Source organism: Paramisgurnus dabryanus, chromosome 6 (assembly GCF_030506205.2).
Source record: "Paramisgurnus dabryanus chromosome 6, PD_genome_1.1, whole genome shotgun sequence".
In the NCBI taxonomy this organism is placed as follows: domain Eukaryota; kingdom Metazoa; phylum Chordata; class Actinopteri; order Cypriniformes; family Cobitidae; genus Paramisgurnus; species Paramisgurnus dabryanus.
Genome location: NC_133342.1, coordinates 47,020,895 through 47,046,395, shown reverse-complemented (window position 1 = coordinate 47,046,395; position 25,501 = coordinate 47,020,895). Strand labels below are relative to the sequence as shown.

The following is a 25,501-nucleotide window of genomic DNA, read 5'->3' as shown; positions in this document are numbered from 1 at the left end:
GGTGCTGGCTGGCAACTTTTTAAAAAAAACACTGTTTTTTTTAAGTTAAGTTAAAGTTGCTTGTTGTTTAAGTAGGCAAAATTTACATTTTTAGCGCAGTGAGTGAACAGTGAAAATTTCTTGTTGCACTTAATTTTAAAGTTTAATGAATTTAAGTTAATGAAGTTATAATTCATTTCAACTTTCTTTAGTATGAGTTGTAATATAATATAAAAATAACTTAAGCTATTTCAACTTTATTTTTTAAATAACAGCAACTCATGAAAAATAGTAAGTTTAAACGACTTGAACAATAAAGTTGATTAAACTTGTTGAATTTTTTTACAGTGACCCCTGTCTGCGCTTACAGTAAAGTCTATAATAAGATTTTAGTGATAAGATTAATAAAAAAATTCTGAGAGGTTAGATTAAAGCTTGATTTATGATGAAACTGACAACTGTGGTCGTGCACAATGTGTCTTTGTGTCATATTTCATGTATCTAGAGTTCAGCAACATTCAGTGTAGAAACAATAAAGCATTTGAACTCAGCGGCCCAGTTGTCTTTCAGTGAAACCAATGAAGCATGGAAACCTTAAAGGGTCAGAGCTGTCCATTTACATTTCACTTGACAAATGTGGCGTGCCAGAAACACAGATTTTGGCCTGACACAGAGAAAGCAAGTTTAGAGGAGAAATAAACTGATTGGAGCACAATCTTAACACTTGCATCTAAACGTATTCATTAAGTTTATCAGACCACCACGGATTTAAAATTCAATGCAAATGTGTTTAACTTTTTGCATAATTTGTTTATACTTGCTTTTGACATCCTAGATTTACTGCAATTAATTCAGACGTATATCTGATAATACACGTAATACATTATAATATGTTTTAACATATTTTTAACATGTTTTTTAGACAGACCTTTAAAGTGGCACGCTGGTCCCTAGATCCGTTCACCTTCAACTATCTGACTGTCACCAGCAAGTTTAAAAAAACTATTTTCTCAAGGAGATTCGCTAGACAAGCAGATTGGATGCATTTGTCACCGGATACAATGAATATGGGGGATGACGGCTGTCTTTCGACGGACAATTACCATGATCTGGGAAAAGGCGGCTCTGGAATGGGCGGTCGTGTCCACAGCATTGATGTGATTCTGGGCTTCAGTAAGGATCAGGACGCTCTGCTCAATCCTGTTGGCGTACATAAAGTAGACGGACCTGACCTGGAGGAACAAGAGAAGCAGATGAACTCTGACCCCTACAGTCACCTGCAGAGTCTCTCTGATAACTCTCAACAGTCTGTCTATCATGGTAAGAATGACTATAAACTCAAAACAGAATGTGGTACGAATGAAAAAAGACATAGAATGGGTGAGATCAGTAATCATTGACATGAGAGAGTTTTGCAGCAATTTTGTTTTTTTAATATTTGTGCAAAACGTGTCTGTATGTAAATTTGTACTTGCTTGCCAAACTCAGGACTTTGATAGGTGGTTGCTAGGGTGTTGCTATGATATTTCGGTCCGTGAATACGGCTTGTATTTTCCTTCAATTTAGGCTGAATTTTAAAAGAGCTCAGCATTAAATATGAGCAATAGTGAAATTGCCTTATAGGGACAGTAAAAAAGTGTTTTATTAATCAAGATCAATGTTTTTAGTCATAAATATGTCCTCATTGGTGTCAAATGACCTCTGCAAGTGATTTGACTGTCTTTGTAAGCTTAAAATTTCTTCTCTTTACTTACATTAAACGGGTAAATCCAAGAAGGCTTCCATGTCATTCCACCATACTGATAAACTATAAAAGCAGAGACGGTTTTTATTCAGAACACGTGAACCAGCTGAAATGAACAAGGAGATCAGTGAGTTTATAATGGCTACCGTAGTTGCAACACGCGTTTGAAAAAGCGAGGCGCTAGAGAGCACTGTTCGTTTGAATGCAAAATACAATTTCACCACTAGATGAGGGAAAATCCTACTTATTGTCCCTTTAACCAACACCATTCGTTCAATTAGTAAAGCTATTGAGTTTCAAAATATTTTGTCTATAAGTAATCTGTATAAACTCCAAGCTGGGAAGTAAGGCAAACTTATTTTAAAATTATTTGGTGCTATGCCCTATTCACATTACAAGTGAGACACAGCGTCAAAGCAACTTGATCCAATTCATTTAATACTGTATGGAGAGCTTGGAATTTCCGGCAAAACAAGCAACACTGACCAGATGGGCTGAAAATACTCTCAACTTTATTGATGCAAATGATGAGCGAATTTCAGCAGCAGATACCAATAGGAGTGAAGCTTTCCATCTTTCATTAGTTACTGCAGTGGATGGTTACCTATTTGTTTATAAGTGTTACTAGGACAAGAAGAATTAAGAAAGCCACCTAACAACCTCATTAAAGGGATAGTTCGGCCAAAAATGATATTAAACCCATGATTTACTCATCCCCAAGCTGTCCGAGTTGCATATGTCCATCGTTTTTCAGACAAACACATTTTCGGATATTTTTGAAAATGTTTTAGATCTTTCAGTTGATTAAATGTAATGTTACGGGATCCACGACCTTCAAGTCCAAAAAAAGTGCGTCCATCCTTCACAAAATAAATCCATACGGCTCCAGGATGATAAACAAAGGTCTTCTGAGGGTAATCCGCGCGGTGTTGTTGTAGAAATATCCATATTTAAAACTTTATTAACGTAAATAAATACCTTCCGGTAGCGCCGCCATCCTAGTCGCGCACGCATTCAGGATGAGAGCTTACGCAGCCTACGGAGGCTACTCTGCTGCTGCTCTGTGCCCACGCCCTCCGAATTTGTCATACGTCACTAAGAAAAGTGCGTACACTACGCTAATACTCTCTCCTGAATACAGAGGAGTCTAAGATGGCGGCGCTACCAGATGGACAAAATAGCGCCGTTGTGTTAAAACTGGACTTTGAAACCCCCTTTTAAACATTTGAGGTTTCAGTACCCTAATTGTGTTGTTGTGTAAACAAGCAACCAACACTCCTAAGAAGTTTCCTGTTTTCGGTTGAAAATGTAGTCCTGTAAACGGCCCCTGAGAAATAACCATCACTGTACATTATTGATTCTTACAGCAAATGAAGAGATTCTGCGGCACAGAGTTTTGTACTCTTTATTGTACACTTCAGTGTTTTGTATATGTAAGAGCTTTCTTAGAAATATACTGGCGCAACTTTTAAACGCTTGCAAAGTGAAATAAAATGAAAGATCTTGAGAGCAGCTGCTTTAGTTTTATCAATAAAAAGCCTAAAGACTGCGGAGAACACTATGGGTTTGGACTAGAAATCAGGAATGATGTTAAAAGATTGTGCTCAGTACATCACGCATTAGATCAATAGGCGAGTAGGCAGTTTTTGTGGCTGTTCAATCTAGTCGAATGGGTTTCAACTACCTCTGAATGTGGTCAAAAGTGGATGAGCTCAAAAAGTTTCACAGCCCGTTTACACCTGTATTTAGCGTTGTCTACTTGGGATCTGATCAATCAAAATGCATCCTAATACCAGGTGTAAACAGGGCCTTAAATTAGCAGTCTTGGTCACATGAGCTCCACGGGTTTAACTGGTGACATCTGTGTGCATGCTTAAGGATTAATGGATGGACTCCTAGTGATGGAACTTGAAAATGTTTGGTTTGTTTTATATTTGAAACCATCGCTGCATCACACTGGTGTATTCTGAAAAGTACATAAAAGAAGTTTGTTTGTTTGAGGACAGGACTTTTAATCTTAATCTTATTATTCAGCACAAGGCCATTTTAAAATAGAACCATGGTATTACCTTGTTTCTTGTACATGATACTACGATTAAACCATGTTTGTTTTGGACACGATACTACAGTAATGCCACATTTAGACACTGTCAGAATTACAATGCCATATTTTTGTTTGACTTTACGTTTAGAGTTTTAAGTATATATTACCAATGTGGCAATAATACATCGAAGTACAGTAATATGATATTACCATTGCTGTTTATTTTTACATTGTTCATTCAGCAGATGTTTTACTGTATGTATTTGACTGATTAAATCATATAGTAATGGGCCTGTATAGTATTTCTATATTTTTGAACACTTTTTGTATACAAAGAAATGTTTTTTTTATATTAATACTGGTGTTATTATGGTTATGCTTGTGTTATAGACTTAAATGTATTTTGACCTAGCAACCACATAGCAAGGTACTAAAATGCATGGAATGTCTTGTCAACAACCTTAACTTCTACTACACAGACAAACTTTTTTTCAACCACATATTATTTAAAAATATGTAAAAAAACGAAATAATGTTGAACACGTGTCCATTGCAACTTTAAACCTTTATTTTTTTGCTGTAGATACGGGTCTTTTCTCCACAGAGAAGTGCGACAGTGATTTGGGAGATCCGAGGAGTTCTATGAAGAGTGAAAGTGGTTCCCCAGACCCCACTGATGAGGATCAACCTAAAAAGAAACACAGACGCAACAGAACCACCTTCACCACCTATCAGTTGCACGAGCTTGAACGTGCCTTTGAAAAATCCCACTATCCTGATGTGTACAGTCGAGAAGAACTGGCTATGAAAGTCAATCTTGCAGAAGTTCGAGTTCAGGTAAAGCTTTGGACGATAACAAGCACTTAATGACATTAATTAAGGCACAATGGTGTAGTGATCGCTGTAAGTGTAATTTCATTAACATGTTGACATTGGAGTTATCTGTAATAGAATTAGTCTCAGCCTTAGACATCAAACCTATGGACCGCTGGCTAAACGTCTGATGGTTGGCTAAATGTCTTATGCATACAGCTCAGTTAACTGGAAACACTTGAGCAGATTTTAAGTCATTTTCTGATTGCTTGAATTATAAAGGATTACTGGGAGATGTGTGTGTCGCATCCTAGAGACAACACAAAGCTGTCTCGTCGTAAAAGAAATCTGTCTTTTTAACATCGGTGACAAAATGCTTTATCAAGATCACAAGTATGCAAGGTTCAAAACATAAAATCTTTAAAAGACATCCAAGAGTTTAACTTGAAGCAATTCATGGAATCTAAAAGAGATATTTTTGCCATTGTTGTTAAAAACTTTGCAGACGTTTGTAAATGATGGTTGCACCCAGTCTTTTATTGTGGTGACAGTTCCTAAATATGACACGGCACAATGTAAAACTTGATTGGTTGCTTTACGTGTCAGTCAGTCATATGGCCTTTTAGGTGGTCATTGGCCATTCAAAGTGTGACTATTAAGTGTAACTTCAGTATGACTATAATAAAATTAGATTGAAGAGCATTACAAGGTTATGATGTTAAAAAAATACAGGTTGTTGATTCAATGAAGATGCTCTTGTCCCATATGAAAATTAACATGGTTACTGTAGTAAAACCATGGTTTTGCTAATAATAATAATCAATACATCAAAAAAGCATTGTAGTTAACTCAATGGTTAAACCTACAATCTAGAGGTTTTGGTGGTCGGAATCGTGGGATTTCAATAAAGATCTTCAGCAGATTACAGGAAATCTTTCAGTGACAACAATGCATATTCTGTTATGTTTCCTAAGCTAAAAATATGTAACGTTACCTTCTCTCTAGACACAAAAGATTAAAACTATTTTGAATTAAATCTTACCTATTAATAAGCAGGCTGTGTGTGAAGTGACTCTAATAACTCTGTGATGTTTGTTTGTGTGGCGTAACTCCAGTCCTCCCAGAAGAACGTTGTCACCTCGCTTTCATTAAAGGCTTGCGTGATTTCATGCAGCGTCGCTCAGAACGATCAGTGCGTGACATCGCAGTAGCGCGAGAGCTGTTTGAAAGTGTACAGAGTCCTCTACTCTCAAATTACTCTCGCGCGACTATGATGTCACACGCCGAACAGTCTGCCTAGCTCACTAACAAGGTGATGGGTTGAATCAGGTGTTTAAAAAAAAGACATGTAAAACATATTTTGAACTGACTTAAGGCCGTTTCACATGGTACGCGGCAACCGCGAGTGTTTAGTTCTTTTTCAATAAGAGACGTGCGGAAAGCGGCAAAACGGGGGCGGTTACAGAGGTGAAGCGGAGTTGGTCCACACGCCTTGCTCGTGCACCCAAAATCCTATTCCTTCTCCGGACATGGTAGTTCATGACAGGCGCCGTTGAAGATAAACATATTTGCACTAAATGCTGCACAAAACGCTTCCAATACAAGAGAAAATCTGAAGCCGCGCGGCGATTTTGCCGCGTACCGTGTGAAACAGCCATTATAAAGACGAGCGGCAATATGTTTTCAGCAAGTGATGGGCGATTTCGAAGCATGCTTCATGAGGCTTCGAAACATTTATGAATCTTTTGTTTCGAATCATTGGTTAGGAGCTTGTTTCAAATTTTAGCAAACGAGGCTTCATTTCGTCATAATTGTTTCGAAACGTTTCGAAAATCCGATGATTCACCGCTAGGGGGAGTTGATCACAAATGACCAGTGTGAGTGAACTCAGGGGCCAGTTTTATTATAAAAGTTCATAAAACATTCATCCTTTTGACTAATAATCCCTACCATGTTGTATACTTTTTGTTAATAGACAGATTTAATGACTAAAATGTGCATAATTAAAAGGGAGTTCGTTTTGCTTCGGTTCAATTTATTTGAAGCTCCGAAAAGCTTCGTTTCACTGTTTTCAGCATGTACCGATCTTCAACAAGCCAAATGCCGAAATATCATCTGCACGCGTAGTCGCGTACACTATAGGCTTGTTCGACTTCTTGCGCCGCAAGAACCGACAGCCGGATGACGTCAAAGTACCGCGAGAATGATTCTAGAAATCATATTTCGTCTCGCTCTCGCGATACCTTGATGTCATCCAGCTGTCGATTCTTGCGGCGCCGCATGAAGGCTTTTAGGTTCTTATTCATTTACGTCGATGGAAGCCGAACGCAGTGGATTCACAATCCAATTGGAAATATAAACGCCCTCAAGTTTTCATTGCCAAACTGTTTCCACTCATTTATGAAAACAGTTAACTTACCACAAAATAAGTAATGCTACCAGGTTTATTTGAAATGACATTGGTAAAATGTATAAAAATATATATGGTGGCCATCTAAATCACCTAAAATACAGTATATTACTAGTATTAGTAATATACTAGTTGAACATTTTAACCTATAAATAATAGGTAATCAGTTCCATTGAGCTTTCTGAGTAATTGTGTCTGTTATCAACTGTACAGGTGTGGTTCCAGAACCGACGTGCAAAATGGAGGCGACAGGAGAAGATGGACACAGGCACCATGAATATTCATGACGCTGCAATGTTGTCCTTTAATCGGCCACCCATACCCCCGAACATGGGGTCTGTGAGTAATTCGCTTCCCCTGGACCCTTGGTTATCCTCCCCGCTCTCCAGCGCCACCTCCATGCACAGCATCCCGGGCTTTATGGGACCGGGCCAAAGCCTCCAACCTGCCTATCCGAGTCACCCCGGGTTCCTGAATTCCTCCCCGGGCATTGTTCAGGGAATGCAGTCCATGCCACCTCCTCCTTACCAGTGTCCCCCTGTATTTAATGAAAAGTACCCGCTGGATGATGTGGACCGCAGCTCTAGCATTGCGGCTTTGAGGATGAAAGCCAAGGAGCACATTCAGTCCATGGACAAAACCTGGCAGCACATGTAATGGGGGAAATTTTGGACACTGTTCTGTTCCGTTGGGATCTTGCAGTCATGTAAAGGACTAAAAGCATTTTTCGATAAGAGTTTAGCCAAATGCCACAGGCGAGACATGGCAACACACAGCTCAACATTCGGAGAGGTGAGAGGATGAATGTATGTCTGACAAAGAACACAAAAAAGGATATTATGTTTTCATAAACAAGCCTGGAATAATGCTGATGATCAAATCTGATTCCTTTGGTAATCACTGGCAACAAAGCACTGTTGGTTGGGGATTGTTGAATTTCAACCAAGGTGTGTCGGTGAAAGCAACCTATAGCTGTTGAGCTTCTTAGGACAGTAGTTTGGTGCCAAGCTTCTCTAAGCTTCAGACTGAAGATTCACATTGGCTATTTTAAAAGGACAGCGCAGCTCAGGACAACTTATACCTCAAGGTCTGCTCAAGGTCATATTCTACCAGCAAGAAATAAAAAACTATTGAACGTTTGGAAGGAGTGACTCTTAAAGTTTTATTTTCATATAAAAATAAGACATAAGACATAGGAATTAGATTTCTTAAACTGAAATGTTAGTTGTATTTACAGACCATGTTGTGGAGATTAAGTCTGTGTAAATCACCTGAAGAGCAAACAGTGCCACAGTTCTGTCTGCTGGGTTTTGACATAAACATTACATCATAAAACATTTGAAGAGGTGAGGGTTCACATCATAGGTAAATCTCACAAAAATGTATATCTTAATGCAAAGGAGAAATAAATAATTAGTTTTTGCACAAAGAAAATGAAGCCTATTTTTACTGGGAGAATGGTAACTGAATGGACGAACGCAATATTAAGAGAGTAACCAAACATCTATCCAAATTTTACAATCTTTGAATATAATAAACCCTATGATTCAAGATTTTATATTTTGGAGTCAACTCAAGATAGTCAAAATGACTTGTAAATCCAAGTTGATTAAACAAAAAAATTAAAGCAGCAAAGAATTTTTTACAGTGCAGAGCGCCCTGAGAACCTTCACCTTGCCTCCGTGGAATCCACCACTTTTCAGTTTTATAATGAAAATGGCACATTTTTCCTTGGGACTTTGGTTTTTTTTGGATGTTGGGGTAAAATATGACCCAAACTGTAAAACATATTTTAGGTGTTACCAATTGTTTCAACTAATAATTTTTACAGTGCATGTACGGTATGTTCTCAACAGGTTTCAAAAAATTTAAGTTAATATTTCTGTTAGAAGTCCTACTTTTCACAAGATACAAGACGATTGTGTAGCTGTCATAGCAGTTGTTTGAAAATGTGTATTGGGGCGTTCTGCACAGTATCCCCTGCTGTTTCTTCATTATTTAACATTATTGATTGCTCTTTGACGCTTAATGCTTCCAGGCCAGCTGTCAGGCACCTGCGTATGGCATGTAAAATGTGCAAATGTCAATCAGATAACAAACTGTAAGAATTGTTTTTTATGTTTTTATATTCAAAATTCAAGGCTGTACTGTCCAATCAAAATATAAACAATTACAATTATTTTATACTTTTTTTATTGGTTGTGGCCTGATTGGTTAAAAAGTGAAAAAAAATATGATCAATTAAATGCATTGTGTGCACTGTGAACTAAAATGTTTTAAAAATTTTGATATTAATGTGACCCTGCACGTAGAAACCCAGCTAAAGTCTTTTTGTTTATTTACTGTTACATAAAATGATTAAAGAACATTGTGTGAAAATATAATCTTGATATCTTTAAAGGGATAGTTAGAGACATTTTCCCACTCTCATATTGTTAAAAACCTGTAGAAATGTGTTTGTTCTGATGACCATAAAGGAAGATATTTTGAGGAATGTTTGTAACCAAACTTATCATAAGCCCCATGGGGCTCATGATCCTCAAAATATCCAAAAGATCCAGCATACGGTCCATGAGCTCGGACGGTTTGCTGTCACCCAGTCCTTGAAGTGCGAAAAGCCTGCTGGCTATCTCAGCGTCTGACAGTTCAAACGTTTTCAACAGGTGGGTTTTAAGTGCTGTATACTTCTCATTTTCGGGAGGATTTGTAAGAAGGCTCACCACCCTGGATGCTGTTGAATTTCCGAGAGCTGACACAACGTAGTAATATTTTGTTGTATCCGCAGACCGCAGTGATCTCACGCAGCGCGAACTGCGCTTCAGTCTGAGCGAACCATGCCGATGCTGACGATTCCCAGAATTCGGGGAGTTTGAGGGCGACAGCGTTCGTGGTCATGATCGCGTCGTGTCTCTGGATACGTCCAGCAGACTAATATCGGGGTCACCAGTGTGGAATTTGCAAGAGACAACTTCTCACTTTAAGCACACGAATGCGTGTGTCATTTATTTTCAAAGGTAAACAACAGAAGGAACTCCAACAAGCGCTCATCAGCGTCAGCGTCATGGGCCGTTTTCTGGCTGACATTTCTAGAAGAGGAATTTCTATGTGACTGAGATGTTTAGCATGTCTAGCACTTTTTGTATGTTTGTGAATGTGGGTAGACTACCATTATTCAACAAAGGCAAGGTAAAAATGGTTTTTCATTCTCTGTCCCCTTCAATAATTCATTCATCCATTATGGTTAACATATTATTTTATAAATGTGTGTTGTAGAAGAGTATAATTAATAAAATAAGAGTTCTTATAAAATATGTTTTTTATGGTTTTCTATGAACTACAAAGAAACCAAAGAAGATTCTCAATTAAAAAAAAAAAAAAAATATATATATATATATATATATATATTATAGTAACCATTACTTGAGTGCAGCTTTAACATTGATGTGCATATTAACTTTTTGTTATTAACAGTAACAATAAAGACAAATAATCAAAATGCATAACTGGTTGTTTACAATTTGTTGTAAGCTGTCAAAACAAAGACTGTCATTTAGACACACTATCAAAATAAAAATTAATAAAAAAAAAAAAAAGCAATCTGCTGACTTAATAATTTAAAGATGCACTCATTACCTCAAGAGTCAAAACAATAACAGGTCGCCACCTACTGGTGTAATGACATAATCTAAAGAAGGTACTGAATGAATCAGAGTCGTTTTGGTGAACAAACAGAATCATAACGATTCGAGTCATTATTTAGAATGGGAACATAGCAAATAACAAGAACTTTATATCGATTCTTCAGTAAGAGGAGCCATATCTTCATAAAAAGTAATACTTTAAAAAATCCTTGTGTGTGCAAGCACGTGTCAATAAAGACTCAGAGATGGACATATAATACAAAGGTTTAATGACTGCAGCAAGAATAGATCATTCAATGATTCTTTTAAATTCTGTACATACCCTTTATTTCAGCAACTCTTGTCCTAACTTTTTTTTGCCTAACCACATTTGTTAACAGATTCTGAGACAAGTAGTAAGTACTTTTTGTTTCAATTACAAATCTCATACTAAATGGTAAATAATGACAAAAAAAAGTTTAATAAATACAAACCTGCAGTCTTGTATCAAAAGATACATTAGTGTGTGGTTAATCGCTATGATTTTTAAAAACAAAGCAACACATCCTAAACTAACATCAGAACTTCCCCATAAACATTGTACATTTAAAAAAATGAACTAAGAGCTTAAAATGTAAAAAAGTTAAAATGTGCTATTTACAAAAATATTTTTTTCATCATCACTTTTGTTTAGTTCATCTGTACATAAAATGCTTTAAAAGACAACTGTCCACAATTATTTGACAAAACGTAGTTCTAACTGATGATCAAATGTGTAACCAACATGATGTGTGAATATTCAGCGGCAGGAGGGCAGTGTGACTCTCTGCTCGTCCATCCTCTTAGCCTGTGAACGCATGATGAGACTGAAGAAATCTTCATCTGGGACGGTGGGTCCTCGAGCAGAAGAAGGAGGAGGAGCAGCACAGCGCTGATCGTCCAGACGAGACCCCTGAGACACAAAAATACACAAGTTATTACACAGACATCAACCTTAACACACCATGGACAATGTTGTCGAACCGTAATTTAAGTAATAAGAACCATAAATTGTGCTCCGTACATGTCATGTTTATTAATGATTTGATAAAGAAAGATGCCTCATTAATTGCCTTGTTCCTGTAGCTCAACTGCTAAAAAGTTGCATTAGCAGTGCAAAGGTCATGGGTTTGCTCCCATTAAACACACATACTCATAAAATGTATATCTTAAATCCAGTCACTTAGGATAAAATCATCTTTCAATATCTTTCCTTTCTGAAGTCTAAATTTTGATCTTAAAGCAGTTAGCATTTTGATCATTTTCTTGCTTTCTTACCTGACACTTGACAAGCATGTCGAAGAACTGGTCGTCCGGTTCGGTGGCATCTGTGCTAGCCATGACTTGACTGAGGATCATCCGTCTATTATTACTGTTGCTGTGTTCAGACAGCGTGCGCAGGCCGGGCAAACTGTTTGCTATCCCTGCCCTCTGTTCATCCAGCCTCCTGCCCTGAGCGTTTTCCAACAGTCGGAGAAAGGGCTCTTGACCCGGAGTTGCGGCAGACTCTGAGACCGCTGGAGAAACAGAGAAACACATGTAAAGCTATCTCAATTTAAGTTAAAAGCAGATGCATGTAGGTTTTTGACTGTATTAAAAAAAAAATTAAAATACTATAATACATTCGTGTAATGTAACGAGCAGATAAACTTGTGCTTTCCTTCATTATTTAAGATGCTTTACGTGTCTGGCAACGTGTCTGGGGTCGGGAATAAACACTGTTTTACAATATTTTGAATTTAGACTGCAGTACTAAGTTAACGTTACATACAGCTCCTTTAAAATGTTTTGGGCTTAATAAAAAAATGTAATAAAAGTATAGCGCCTTACATTTCCTGATGTTTCTAGTTGGAGAAGTGGGTGGAGATGAGGGTCTAGAATTGACAGACACGTGACCCCTTGCATCCTTTATAGCACACCGCTGGTCATCCATCCTGTTGCTTTGGAATCGACTGAGCAGGTCAAAGAAGCCTTCATCTCCTAACATATCTGCACTGCCATTCTGAAAGAGAAAAATGCACTGATTAATAACAAACACCGAGCGCCACTTTGTGTATGGACAGTGCTTTGGTTTCAGTACTTTATTCTGAGGAGTTTCTCGTGTGTTGCTGGTGTCCTGCAGGACTTTAGTGGAGCTGCTCTGCAGTTTGTGTTTCTTTCCTCTTAAACGATTGACGAAGGAGAGTTTTGAGGATGATGATGTGGATTTAGGCTGTTTGAAGAGGATGTCACTGGTCCACTTCTGAGCCTGTACCACAGGAAATAAATCAATCATGGTGCCATTAAATGCTTACATTGGTTGCAAATGCTCACAACTCACATTGATCTTGTCGGGTGTAAGTTTCATCAGCTCCAGGTTCTCCATACTGTGCCGCCTGCTCATCCTGGGTCTTGCTCCTAGACAACAATAAACTCGATTTAATACTGATACAGGAAATCAGTTAAAAAGCATAACAAACAAGTCAATGGTGAAAAATTTCTTATGAAGGACCCTGAGATGAGATACTATGAGACAATAAAGAGACTATAAGCAAAAGCTAAAGGGAATTGAGTGCTGTACCATGCAGGTTGTAGTCGATTTCTTTGCTATCAGAAAGGACAGAATTGTTTGTGCTGTAACTGAGTCCGAGCATCATCTGAAGATCCGATACGTTCATGCGAGCTGTAAGTTCACCGCTTCGATCTCCAGTCTGTGTATCAGAACAGAAAACAACAACACATTAATGCATCACACCTTCATTGTGTTTGCTTGGAGTTAAATCTTGACTGAATAAGTTACACAACATATATATCTCCGCAATAAGGGTGTTTTATCTGGAAAAGGCGGACCTCTTTTGAGATTTCCAGGTGTTTTTCAGCAAAGTGCATTGCCTGGTCATGATTTCCAAGTGCTGTGTGCGCATTTCCTAAACTCCAACAGGCCCTGCCTTCACCGATCCTAAAAAACAAAAACAAATAATCGGTGTGATCACAGCCTCATAATTTTGTGTAACGCATGACAGATTGATATATAAGCAGTGCACCTGTCGTTGAGGTCCTGAGCAATGATGAGATGTTTCAGATGATAGTCTATGGCTCTCTCATAATCCTGCAGCAGTGTGTATGTGTTACCAAGACTGTAGCAGGCCTGAGCCTCCACCGCCAGATCTTTCAGCTGACGTGCCAACTGCAGAGCTTTCCTACACAACACAACCGCTGTCAGACCCCAAAAAACTGATAAGTGCATAAACAGGCGAACGAAAAAATCCACACACCTGTAATGTTCGGCGGCTTTCTCAAAATCACCCAGGAATATACAAGCATTTCCTAGGTTGCAATAAGCTCTCCTTTCTGCAGAGCGGTCGCCAAATTCTTTAGCGATAAGCAGACGCTAGAAGACAAATTATTCAAACATACTACATTGTAAGGATGGGTTTAAAAATGTTGTTCATCCACACGCTGTCATCTATGCCTACTATATTTCATTTATGACACTCACCTGTTCGTGGGAAGCCACTGCATCCCGAAAGTTTCCTAGCAGGTAATATGTGTTTCCCAAATTCCCAAAGGTCCTTCCCTGTGCTGCTCTGTCTCCGAGCTCCTTCACGATAAACAGGTTTGCCCTAAGAAATTGCAAAAAAAGTGAGGGTCTTTAAAATGCATGGTGAACACTGGTGGCTTTGTTTGAAATCTCTGTACGGAAGACATTAGCAGCAAAACTCACTCATAATATTCGCTGGCTTTTGTAAGTGCTGTCATGACATCTTCAGGAAACTCTCCGGGCTCCGCCCCGCTCCAGCAAATACTTTTCCCCTTGGCATGGTACACATTTCCAAAATTGTAAAGGGCTCGAGCTTGACCCACCTTCAGAAAAAAAAAGATTCTTATTACTGTATTATTTGTTTGGGTGTGTTTCCCATGATACATGTCAAAATCAAAATTGACCATCTCAAATAGATGTGTGTAAAGATAGATATGTAAAAAACACAAGTTACAAGTTTATCAACCCTTTAATTTACATTTATAACAGGTTCACTATTCACCAAACTTTCCATGTGCAGGTTAGACATTGCCCATTTATTAACGCATTTACTATACTTGCATCTCTAGACAAGCCTATCCCCTATTAATGTTCAATATTTAAAGTAATATGAGATAAAATGTCACTTTAGATAAAAGCATCTGATAAAGGAATAAATGAAAATGTAATCTATTCCATTAAGCAAACATTGTGCTCACCTTGTCACCCAGTTCCCTGGCAATATCTAAATGCCTCTGGCAGCACACCACCGCTTCATCAAAGCGGCCCAAAACCTTTAATGTGTTCCCCAGGTTACCGCTGGCTTTAGCCTCACCAAGCCGATCTCCAGTGGTCCTGAGAGAGCGGTGTCGTTAATAACACACATTATAAATATCATACAATAAAAACACACACAAAAAAACAGATCAAGTGCGTGTGTGTACCTAGTTAGAGTAAGATCATGATGATGAAACTCCAGAGCTTTGCTGTAGTCATGTAGATGGAAGTAGGCATTGCCCAGCTGACTGTAGATGGCACTGAGCACCTGCAGGTCTTCTGTGCCAACCTGCATGGCGGCCTCGAAGAAAGACACGCCAGCGTTGTAATCCCCCATTTTACACAGGCGTTCCCCCTCCAGAGCCAGGTCCAAACAGGATGCCTCCATCCTACAAGGGCAGCAGGGAGCGTTTATTTAAACGACTGAGGTGGATTGGTGCAAAAAAAATTGACTGCGATAATCATGCGCGTGTCATCAGTAAAGCCGGTACGGTGATTAGTATTAAATCGCCATCAGCTGCTTTCATATGGAGCGGCATTTATTACACAGACCCGTAGTTCACGGAGAACCTAGGCAAAACCGGGTTCATAATCGAGGAAAATCGATTCCGATTATCTATGCCATTTTGCCTAGCTTCTCGGTGAACTACGGGTCTGTGTAATAAATGCCGCTCCATCTGAAAGCAGCTGATGGCAATTTAATACTAATCACTGAACCGGCTTTACTGATGACACGCGCATGATAATCGCAGTCGATTTTTTGCACATCCCTAGTTTTTAGTTTGTTTTAGCTGGCCTGGATGAACTACAATACACCGAGATGGGTCATAAGGGAAAGCTTAATTCACAACACTTTGGGTATACGCAAGTCTATACCTTCGAAAGAATCTAAGTTACAATTCATATTTACGATAAGTGTATAACCAATAAAATACAAACTAGTCATTTTTGATATGGTTTTACAGGTGAATATGGTTAATTTTGTTGTGATGATCATACCATTAAACACACTTTCAAATGTAAAAAAAAATCACAAATATCAAATAATCTGACACCGTCATTGAAACAGTTCTTGCAGACATTTTAACCATCTTCAACAGTTGGTTAACCTCTACAGATAACTAGCTAGTTAGAGGCCAAGGCCATACCTGGTGCCTCTTCGTCTCATACAATCAAAGCCAACAGGGCATGTGAAAGGCATCTAAAGAGCTTCGATGTCTCCTTGAAATGTCCTCAGACTGGGCTGTAATCTCCAAAACCAGCTGTCCCAAACACACGTGCATCACAAAGATGCAACGCTCTCTCAATCAAATAAATCCCACACCAGGAATTACACCACATTACACTACAGGCTAAAATTACTTTTGTGAAATGAAGAATATCGCAAATCGTGGTTCATCTTACAACGTCACACTGGACGTCTTTGACAGCTTTGGGAAAAACTGTCGGGCTCAGCATTTGTACAGCTAATCTGATTGTGTTTCTTCTTTCCACTGTCATGTGTGATTAGGGAGACCACTGAGAGAAACATGACAGAGATTAGACCCCGCTGGGTTTGGTTTTAATGTCATAAAACTCACTGTCATTTAATCAGATGACTAATTAATGAAATGTAATTAAATATTATAGTTATCTGTGTCTGCCTCTGATATAACCTTATTCAGACACGTGGAAAAACAAGAGTTACCAACATGGTCACTAATATATGGCATCCAAAGATAATATTGTTGGGCTAAACAATACTTACAGGGCTCAAAGCTATGAATTTCTGATTTTTACCGGCCCTGTCAAAATTTTCACTGGTCCCACCAAACAGCACTAAAATAAAACAAGCATTGTTTTTGACCCATGTAGCCTTAATAAATAAGGTTAGGTTACTACAACAAAAATGACAAGCCTACCACATAAATTTCAAATATTGATAAAGACAAGTAAAAGGTCAGTAATAAAATAAGAACAAGTAATCAAATGATGAGCAATAGCACAAATAAATACAACAGAACAAATGTAATAACTTTCAGACTGATCTGAAACTAAAATAGTATTGTGATTTTCAGGTATAGAAATTTAAATGTTAATTTATTTTATTTTTAATGCCATATCATCACGAAAGGTTATTTTTATGTCAAAAACAAAGCATCACAACATTCAAATATGGAATTGAAAGCAATCAACTTTAAAGTAATACTGCAAAGTATTCACTGCATATATAAAATATAAAAAAACACGCAATTTTTCTTTGTCCTAGTTCCAGGTTTATTTGAGGTGCTGTCTCTATGATCTAATGCACGCGGATTCAATATGCTGTTAGACATGCGTTTTATTTCTGAACTGTTAACATTTAGTCTACTTAAGACATAACTGATTATATTACGAAGATAATCATGGCACTTCAAGATAATTTTGCATATTGCATACAAACATATTCTTTGTGAGTGACAGATGTTAAGCAGAAACAAAAGAAAAAAGGCTGAACCCGATCCAGCACACAGGGTTACAACAAGCAATCATAAATGATTCAAAGCTTTATTAAATATTAAGCGAACTGACAGACTCTTGCCTTTTCCTTATATAGACACAAGCGAGTAAACCGGTCTATAATTGTCAGGTCAAATCTAGATCTCGGACAGCACTAGTTTCAGTCGCCCAGTTTCTGAGACCCCGAAAGTCTGACTGTTAATGTGCACAATTCAATTATTGCTCCTTAAGTCAAGACAACTATTTACAAATGAAAACTCTTTAAAGGTGAAGTTGAATGAATGTAGGTATGCCTACCTGTAGTGGACATGAAAGGTTTGGATCTCATTGGAAATGCTAACCGCTGCCCTGCTCACAGCCATTGAAGAGCATTATCGAGTGCTGACCTGAGCAAAATCCAGAAAGTAGTCCATCCAAGACAAAAAGGAAAACAAAAAAATCATGTGCAACTAAAGCACTTCTGAAGTCTCATTGATGTTTGTGATGGGAGAATCCAGTGTGAGCACAAGAGTCGTCTTATCCACACTAATATAATAGTGCCGAGCACGGTCTTTCCACAGCAATAGGTTTGGGAAGTATGTGTTTGTGTGTGTTGTGTGTCCAGGACGCTCTTCCGGAGCTCTCTGTGAAGAGAACACAAGATGCCGAGTGTGAAGCCTCATTCGGAGCGTAATGCCATGGCAACACCCACTAAGCAGCGGACACATGCAAGCGAGGCAGATATTAAGACTTGTGTTTGTGCTTTGTGTATTGAAAGCTAAATCAAGGGGCCCTACTAAGTAGGACATGGAGGAAGAGAGATCATCCCATAAACAGTGATCATCTGCTATGAATGCAAGCAAGGACCAGAAGCATGATGTGCAGAAAGAAACTTCATCTTGGATGAAAGTCTTCATCAAACAAAATCTCTCTACCATACATTTTCTCACTCTTGGACTCATCACCAATCTTTACAAACAATAATGCTTAAAGGAATACACCACTTTCTTAAAAAAATCTGGATAATTTACTTACCCCCATGTCATCCAAAATGTTGATGTCTTTTATGGTTCAGTGGAGAAGAAATTAAGTTTTTTAAGAAAGACATTCCAGAATTGTTCTTAATTTAACAGACTTTATTGGACCCCAACAGTTTAGAGCAGTAAACTGTTTAATGCAGTTTTTAAAATTGCAGTTTCAACGAATCTAAACTATCCCAACCGAGGCATAAGGGTCTTATCCAGCAAGAAAAATTAAAAAGATGCTCTTTTAAACCACAATTTCTCGTTTTGCACAAGCCATGTGACGCCCCAGCGGACCTTATGTAATGCGCAAGCACGTCACGCATCACAAATGTGAAACATACACTTGTGGGCTATTTTAAACTATAAACTGACACAAAGCCATCAATTAGTATCATTCAACATACAACAATGTAAGAACTGTCCTCTTTCTTCACACTTGTCAACACTGGGGCGGTAGTTTCACATACATCATTGCGTGAGCTTTCGACGTGCTTGTGCATTACGTAAGGTCGCGCTGGTGCATCACATAGTTGGTGCAAGATGAGAGGTTTAAAAGTAAAAAAAAAAATTCTTGCTGAAAATGACAATCGTTTTGCGAGATAATACCTTTATGGCATGCTTGGGATCATTAAGAGCCCTCAAAAGCTGCGCTGAAACTGCAATTTTAAAATGCATTGAAACCATAAACTGTTGAGGTCCAATAAAGTCTATTAAATTGAGAAACTTTTTGGATCACATGGGAGTGAGTAAATTATCAGGATTTTTTTAAGAAAGTGGAGTATTCCTTTAATAAGCATCATTGTATTGGACCATTTAGCAAGTTATCACATTTTTCATTGATATCAGGCAGCATAGATAAGTAAACTATCACATGTTTGAATAAAGCACATTTGTTTAGGTTTCTCTGGTAAGAACACAGATATCATCATTATCAAAAAACGCACTGTCCATGTGTGTACTACTCTGCATTAGTAACCAACCAGCTAGAATTTAAGTTGGTCAGGATGACTGGTCTCCAAAAATAAGTAAATAAATAAATCTGGGCTGGACGATATGGCCAAAATTTCTATAACGAAATATCTCAATTTCAGACGTGGAATTGGATGTATGGATGTTAAAAAAAAAGCCTTTGGATAAATTGCAAAACAATGCCCACAACGAATGTCTGTCTGTACCTTCAAACTTTTGAACAAATTAATTAAAAATTTGTAAAATATATTTGCCAAAAATAAGATTTTAATCCGAGCAGGCATTCTGTTTTCCCCGCCATCCCAAAGAGCCCAGCTCATGGTTGCTTAGCTACGAAATATGCTACGGGAGCGCACTTTGGAAGAAAGAAGCACCATGACCCACGTTTAAGGCACATTTTTAGAAGTGACATGAACGGCCACAGGACGCTGTGATGTATATTGAAATATCAGAAATGTGTTAAGAAACCATATCATCATTATTGAAAAATATAAACCACAAAATATATTGATTTATTGTCCAACCCTAAGAACAACAGTTCTCCAGAAGAGAAAGAGAATTACACTCAACTGTAAGTGCCAACAAACACAATCTGCATGATAAAACATGTTTCACTGTTCATGCCAACTACCTACAAATCCATTGTGCTCTTTATCAATTACAAACAACTAAAAGAACTCAAAAACAGTGCCAGTTACGAAACTGGTTTGCGTGCTAACCGATAAACAGCTGTGCGATTCTCAGAGACAGGTTGACTAGACAAGATAAGACATGAAGAGAGGTTAACAAGACACACACAACTTCAATGACACACAGGATATGACATCAGCAGTCATTACAAAACACGACTGTCACTTGACAGCTGAAATCAAACTACTCACTGTTAATAGACAAAACGTATCCATACAGAAAGTGACCAAGTAAGAAAATACCAATAAACATCTGCGAGAATTTCAGTAACGAAACAAGGATTTAAGTAAACAGCACCAGGGGTTTGGGTATGTTGGATGAATCAAAGGGGATTCCACATGATCGTACAATTGTAGATAAACAAATAGACAGAGAGATGAAGCTAAAATATACATAGACAATAGGACAGCAAAGCAGAAGCTGCGAGCAACACAAGAAAAACAGCAAACATATAACATAAATTATAGAAAGCATCGCAACGAACAGTAGCAACACTCCCAAAGCAAACAGTCCGAGTTTGAGCAAGCAGAAATATTTATAGAGCTTACACACATAAAATACACCAACCTGAAATGTGTGTCTGACTTCTGACAGCCTAAACAAAGAGGAAAACACAAACATTACAATTCATAAATACATTCAATTTAAATGTACTGACGAAACGATCACTCTAAGTTACAATATATTTACAAAGAGACTGTCTAATGTACGAACCCCCAAAAGACCTCAAGTTTTTATTTTTTTATAAAACCAAGTTTACTTTGATGGTTTAAATTCAGATTGTGTGTTTATTGCTTATTGTGTAGCATTAGCGGGTTAGCGCGTGTAAGTTAGCCCCTTCTTTCTCAACGGCCGTTACGGACTAAACTTCACTCGTACTCACACAAACTCCTCCGTTTCCTCACCGACGATCCCTCGGTTTCGACTTTATGAACAACCAGATGACGAATAACACAGAAATTCAAGCGGATAAAATGACGCGATAAGTTAGAGCAGTAAAACAACAAAACTTAAATTCCTCGAGGCGCTGCAGTAAGAAAACTTCACCAACGCCTGTTAGTGCGAAATGGGCGTGGCCAAGACCACGTTCCTCGACCAATCAGAGCAGAGAATTCAAAGATAACCACACCTCCTAAAGGAATGACCAATTAAATTTGAATTTTCATCTCTGCACACTTTGAAGGGAAATTTTGGTTAACTTCATTGTCAAGAGTTATTACTTTAATTTGGTTTAAATTATTTTTAGCAACAACAAATTTGTAATGGTAATTAAACTAAGCGTTTACCCATGACCTGTCATAAGATATCGTTACTTTTCAAACGCACGAAGCAAGGTTGATTGACAGTTCCCATAGCAATCAGCTGTTTGACTCCACCCCCTGCGCCTGTACAGCACCTGTAGCACAGGGCATTAACATCAGATACGACATTTATTATTTAAAATGCTTAAGATGATCCTTCAGTACAGGCTTGAGACTTAAGCAAAATACTTTATTGGACCTGTACTGTTATGTCATTCACGAAGAAATGAGCCCAGGTCGAGCCGAAAAACTCTCCTCCGACCCCCAGAAATACACGAAACCATAACATCAACAGGTAAGTGCAATGTCATATTCTGATCTGTTGTTTTTTCTGCTTCAAATATATTATTACATTACTATTTATATTATTCTTCAAAGGCTGTAAAATATTTACAGTATTTAAAATACTGTTATTTCCCTTGTTTCTATATTATTTTTATCTACTGTTTGATCTTCTGTAAGCTAGTACAGTAACTTGATTAAGCATTTAATATAAAGTTTAAGCATTTGCTCCTATATATATTAGTACGATTTCTATTTTATGTTTTACTTTCTGGAACATTTAATGTAAGTTAATATGTGACTTTAAAAATTAAAAGCTCAGTGTTAAAAACAGTAACACATTTCTTGAAAACAAATGCAAGAGCGCCATAAATAGGCCTACATGAAAACTGAATTGAATTTGAATGAAATAATGCACGTGTCAAACAGCACGTGCTAGGAGTTAAATGAGATCGGTCTTGTGTTATGCTTTAGTTATAATTTTACATTAGGAACAGTTTTTTAAGTTTAATTTCTTGCGTCTTTGTTGCTAGGGAATGAGTGGAGACGCGAGTGGGGCGCGCGCGGGAGACGCAGAGGACGCACACGCTCGCATCACATCGTCATCTGTGTTGTGGGAGAGACGCATCGAGCAGAGTATTTTTGTGGATATCAGTGATGATGAAAGCCTGAATTTCAGTGATGTACAGGGCGCCTTCACTGTGCACCTGTCCCAGGGGTCTGATTCACCGGAGAGCCCAAAATTCACAGGTAACTAATAGAGATAAGATCTAGGGTTGCAAAATTCCAGCAATTTAAATACAATTTAATGCACTGTAATTCATTTGGGATAAAAGCATCTGCCAAATCTGTAAATGTAAGTTAAACACTATTGTTTGTGTATACAGACAACACAGAGCTATCAGGTGAGACTGAAGAGAGCTCCACAGAAAGTGCCGAATCCATCAGCAATGAGCGTTCAGAGCACAAAAACACCAGGAATAAATCCACAAACCATCCAATACAGAAACAGAGAACTGCAGTAAAGCCGGTCAGTGGAAAACATCAAGATGATGCTATCAACACCAGTGATGAAGAGCATGAGGAGCTCCCATACGACGGTGCACACACCAATCACAAAACCAAATCAAAATCATCTAATCTTTGTGAAACCGTTGCTGGGATGCCCATTCAGGATTTTAACGTTAAAGACACCTTGCAATCAGTTCTTGCTTCCGATCACAAAGCAACGCAGGACGTGGCTCCTCCCTCAGCCAAGCCCATCCAAGCTGCGACCCACATCACTGATTTTCTTCTCAGACACTTTTCTCGGGAAGAACTGCTGAACCCATGCAAGATGATCGATGCTGAGACCCTACCAGAGATCTCTCTGATGGACAGCATTGATGAAAGCGTGCTGAATCGAGTTTCTAATGCTCAACAAGTCAGCTCAGATGAAAGGGAAAATGTTCAAAATAAATCTGAGGAACCTGATTCCTCAACTGCTGAGGGTCATGGCTTGTTTGAAGATTTAGGAAAAGGTACGCAAGAAGCAGCAAGCAACTGCAGTGATGCAAACATATGCATCGATGATGCAGATACCAGTCGAGGCTCTGATGCGGTATCCATTGTGGATGATGAAGATGAAGATAATCATCCTAAACTGTCTAAAACAGACCCTAAGCTTACCTTCAGCAGGACCAGGTCCTTCAGTGAAATGAAATATGGACAGGGACAGGTGCATTACCCTCTACCTGACTTCTCTAAAGTGGCACCTAAAGTTAAAATACCTAAAGGTAATGGATCCGTTAAACCCATCGGACAGTTACAAACTATATCTCGAGTTCAGTCTTCACCGGGAATTCTGGGTAAAAGCCCCTCCTCGTGTACAGCCACAGCTGATGTCATCAGCAGGGTTTTAGAAGACTCTCTTTTCTTCCCAGATAAGGAAGAACAAGCTGGCCTAGCACATCAGTTACAGGTGAATTTATATTTGTTACAGGTACTTGTAATGCTCTTTGTACAAGTTTAACTAATTTCTGACCCTCTGGTTGGTTTACAGGCTGAGTATGACAGGTTACTCGCTAAATACACTGAAACTGAGAATCTTATTGGCCAGGTGAGAATCAAGAGAGTTTTTTTTATAAAGATTTCTTTCTTTCTTTCTTAATGTCTGCCTTTTATAGTTTTATTATTGTAATTTTGGGATTTTATCACTCTTAAATAGCAGATCCATGCCTCCAGTGAGCCTTCTGTGTCTATCAACTGGAATGAGACCATCGGCAATAATGACAACACCAAACTGACAGCAAATACCCCACAGGCACCAACTGCAGGCAAGATGTCATTTTATGTCTTGCTTTAATAGTAGTGCTGTGTTACAGTGTAACCCTGGCAGCAGAGAAATATGAGATGGTTTCTTAAGCGGTTAAACAGGGTTTTTATATCAGGTGACCTTAGCCTCACAATAAGGAAAATACAAAATATGTATATATTATGGTTGTGCCGATAATTATATATATATATTTATATACAGTGCTTAATAAATTTATTAGATGAATTATAAGAATAAATACATTTTAGCATTAAAATATATATATGTGACTAAATAGTTTAGACATACTGCTGGATTAACCATTACAGAAACATAACCATTAAACTATAGGCTGATATCAGTCAGAAAAATCGGATATCCGTATCAGTGGAAAAATTTAATATCGGTACATCTCTAAGTGAGATATCTCTAAAATCGTATACTTAAAGGAACACGCCTACATTTTGGGAATTTAGCTTATTCACCGTATCCCCCAGAGTTAGATAAGTCCATACGTACCTTTCTCATCTCCGTGCGTGCTGTAACTCTGTCTGACGCAGCCCCCGCTAGCTTAGCCTAGCAAAAAGACTGGAAGTGAATGGCTCCAGCTAGCATACTGCTCTCAATAAGTGACAAAATAACGCAAACATTTTCCTATTTATGTGTTGTGGTTTGTATAGTCACAGCATGTACAAATAACAAGGTGATATGAGACACAGCCATCTTTTAACAGTATACATACTGGGAACTATATTCTCAGAAGACGAAGCACTGCTACATGGGCGGAGTGATTTGCTCGCAGCACCCGAGAAAAATGTTCACGTTATGAACTTATTGGGAGCAGTATGCTAGCTGAAGCTATTCACTTCCAGTCTTTGTGCTAAGCTAAGCTAGCAGTGTTCTCATGTCTGCGTTTTGCATCCGGCAGTTTCAGGTGTGGAGCAGTGCAGTCTCGTGCAGGACCCTTCGGGTGCGCAGACAGACGCAAAGACACTGTCAGATGGGGATAGACTGACCTCTGAACTCCGAGACATCATTAATTCATTTACACAGAAGGTACAGCAAAACACCAGGAGCTGAGGATACCTTATCTCTGTGTTTTATCTTAACATTTCAGCAGTTTGTGTAAAATCAGTGGACCTCAGGGTTTAAACTGCACGTTAAAGTGCATCTTGTTTTCAACTTTTATGCAGGTGGATGAATTCAAAACATGTGTCCAAACCATGACAATGAATGTGGAAGAACAACAGATGGTAGACACCAAATGTTTTCTACTGATCCATAATTTATTTCATAAAACATTTCATTCTCATAAAAAATTAAACTCTCATCATTATGGCTCTTTCTGTAGGTGCTGAAGAGCATGATGGAGGCTCAGGATCAGCTGGAGAGGAATTACCTCACAAAACGTGAGGAGCATCGTGCTCTTGAGATGCAAAACTACATGGGGATATCCAGAAACACAGGAGAGTTTGACCCTGACAGGTAAACATCATGTGTGTCGTTATTTTATTTCTCCTTGATCATTTCAGGTGAAATGTAAAACATAAAGTCTCCCA

The 25,501-nt window shown here is 38.3% G+C and overlaps 3 protein-coding genes and 1 long non-coding RNA gene across 6 annotated transcripts; 3 read left to right on the top strand and 1 right to left on the bottom strand.

The window, feature by feature from the left end:
- The first annotated feature begins 1,019 nt into the window (after window positions 1-1,019).
- On the top strand, window positions 1,020-7,647 carry rx2 (retinal homeobox gene 2). The gene is made up of 3 exons (XM_065276899.1): window positions 1,020-1,299; window positions 4,351-4,604; window positions 7,204-7,647. Exons 1-3 carry the CDS (start codon window positions 1,020-1,022, stop codon window positions 7,645-7,647), a joined length of 978 nt encoding a protein of 325 aa, XP_065132971.1.
- A 3,230-nt stretch (window positions 7,648-10,877) lies between these two features.
- Window positions 10,878-21,132, bottom strand: gpsm2 (G protein signaling modulator 2). Of its 3 annotated transcripts, XM_065276853.1 has the most exons (16): window positions 20,950-21,132; window positions 20,634-20,661; window positions 17,701-18,026; window positions 15,093-15,314; window positions 14,868-15,003; window positions 14,353-14,492; window positions 14,128-14,251; window positions 13,904-14,019; window positions 13,673-13,828; window positions 13,479-13,587; window positions 13,210-13,339; window positions 12,970-13,046; window positions 12,730-12,897; window positions 12,480-12,651; window positions 11,928-12,166; window positions 10,878-11,562 (listed from the first exon to the last, which is right to left on the bottom strand). In XM_065276853.1, the coding sequence occupies exons 3-16, from the start codon at window positions 17,763-17,765 to the stop codon at window positions 11,410-11,412; spliced, it is 2,007 nt and encodes a 668-aa protein (XP_065132925.1). In that variant the 5' UTR covers window positions 17,766-18,026; window positions 20,634-20,661; window positions 20,950-21,132; the 3' UTR covers window positions 10,878-11,409. The 3 variants fall into 3 exon arrangements, with proteins under 3 accessions (XP_065132925.1, XP_065132924.1, XP_065132926.1); XM_065276852.1 differs by having other exon boundaries at window positions 12,480-12,897; XM_065276854.1 differs by lacking the exon at window positions 17,701-18,026.
- A 1,053-nt stretch (window positions 21,133-22,185) lies between these two features.
- Window positions 22,186-23,993, top strand: aknad1 (AKNA domain containing 1). The gene is made up of 4 exons (XM_065276975.1): window positions 22,186-22,399; window positions 22,537-23,609; window positions 23,691-23,747; window positions 23,856-23,993. Exons 1-4 carry the CDS (start codon window positions 22,186-22,188, stop codon window positions 23,991-23,993), a joined length of 1,482 nt encoding a protein of 493 aa, XP_065133047.1.
- An 881-nt stretch (window positions 23,994-24,874) lies between these two features.
- On the top strand, window positions 24,875-25,428 carry LOC135767259 (uncharacterized). The gene is made up of 3 exons (XR_010541985.1): window positions 24,875-24,998; window positions 25,136-25,195; window positions 25,294-25,428. It is a non-coding gene; the product is annotated as an uncharacterized lncRNA (long non-coding RNA).
- The last annotated feature ends 73 nt before the right edge of the window (window positions 25,429-25,501 follow it).

Bases quoted from the DNA above. Each gene is read 5' to 3' on its own strand.
- gpsm2 (XM_065276852.1), bottom strand. From the start codon at position 17,765: ATGGCTGTGAGCAGGGCAGCGGTTAGCATTTCCAATGAGATCCAAACC. The intron at 14,252-14,352 runs GTGAGTTTTGCT...GCAATTTCTTAG, and splicing joins AAAGCCAGCGAATATTATGA to GGCAAACCTGTTTATCGTGA. The intron at 14,020-14,127 runs GTGAGTGTCATA...TTTGTCTTCTAG, and splicing joins CAGTGGCTTCCCACGAACAG to CGTCTGCTTATCGCTAAAGA.
- rx2 (XM_065276899.1), top strand. From the start codon at position 1,020: ATGCATTTGTCACCGGATACAATGAATATGGGGGATGACGGCTGTCTT. The intron at 1,300-4,350 runs GTAAGAATGACT...TTTTTGCTGTAG, and splicing joins TCAACAGTCTGTCTATCATG to ATACGGGTCTTTTCTCCACA. The intron at 4,605-7,203 runs GTAAAGCTTTGG...TCAACTGTACAG, and splicing joins TTGCAGAAGTTCGAGTTCAG to GTGTGGTTCCAGAACCGACG.
- aknad1 (XM_065276975.1), top strand. From the start codon at position 22,186: ATGAGTGGAGACGCGAGTGGGGCGCGCGCGGGAGACGCAGAGGACGCA. The intron at 22,400-22,536 runs GTAACTAATAGA...TTGTGTATACAG, and splicing joins GGAGAGCCCAAAATTCACAG to ACAACACAGAGCTATCAGGT. The intron at 23,610-23,690 runs GTGAATTTATAT...GTTGGTTTACAG, and splicing joins GCCTAGCACATCAGTTACAG to GCTGAGTATGACAGGTTACT.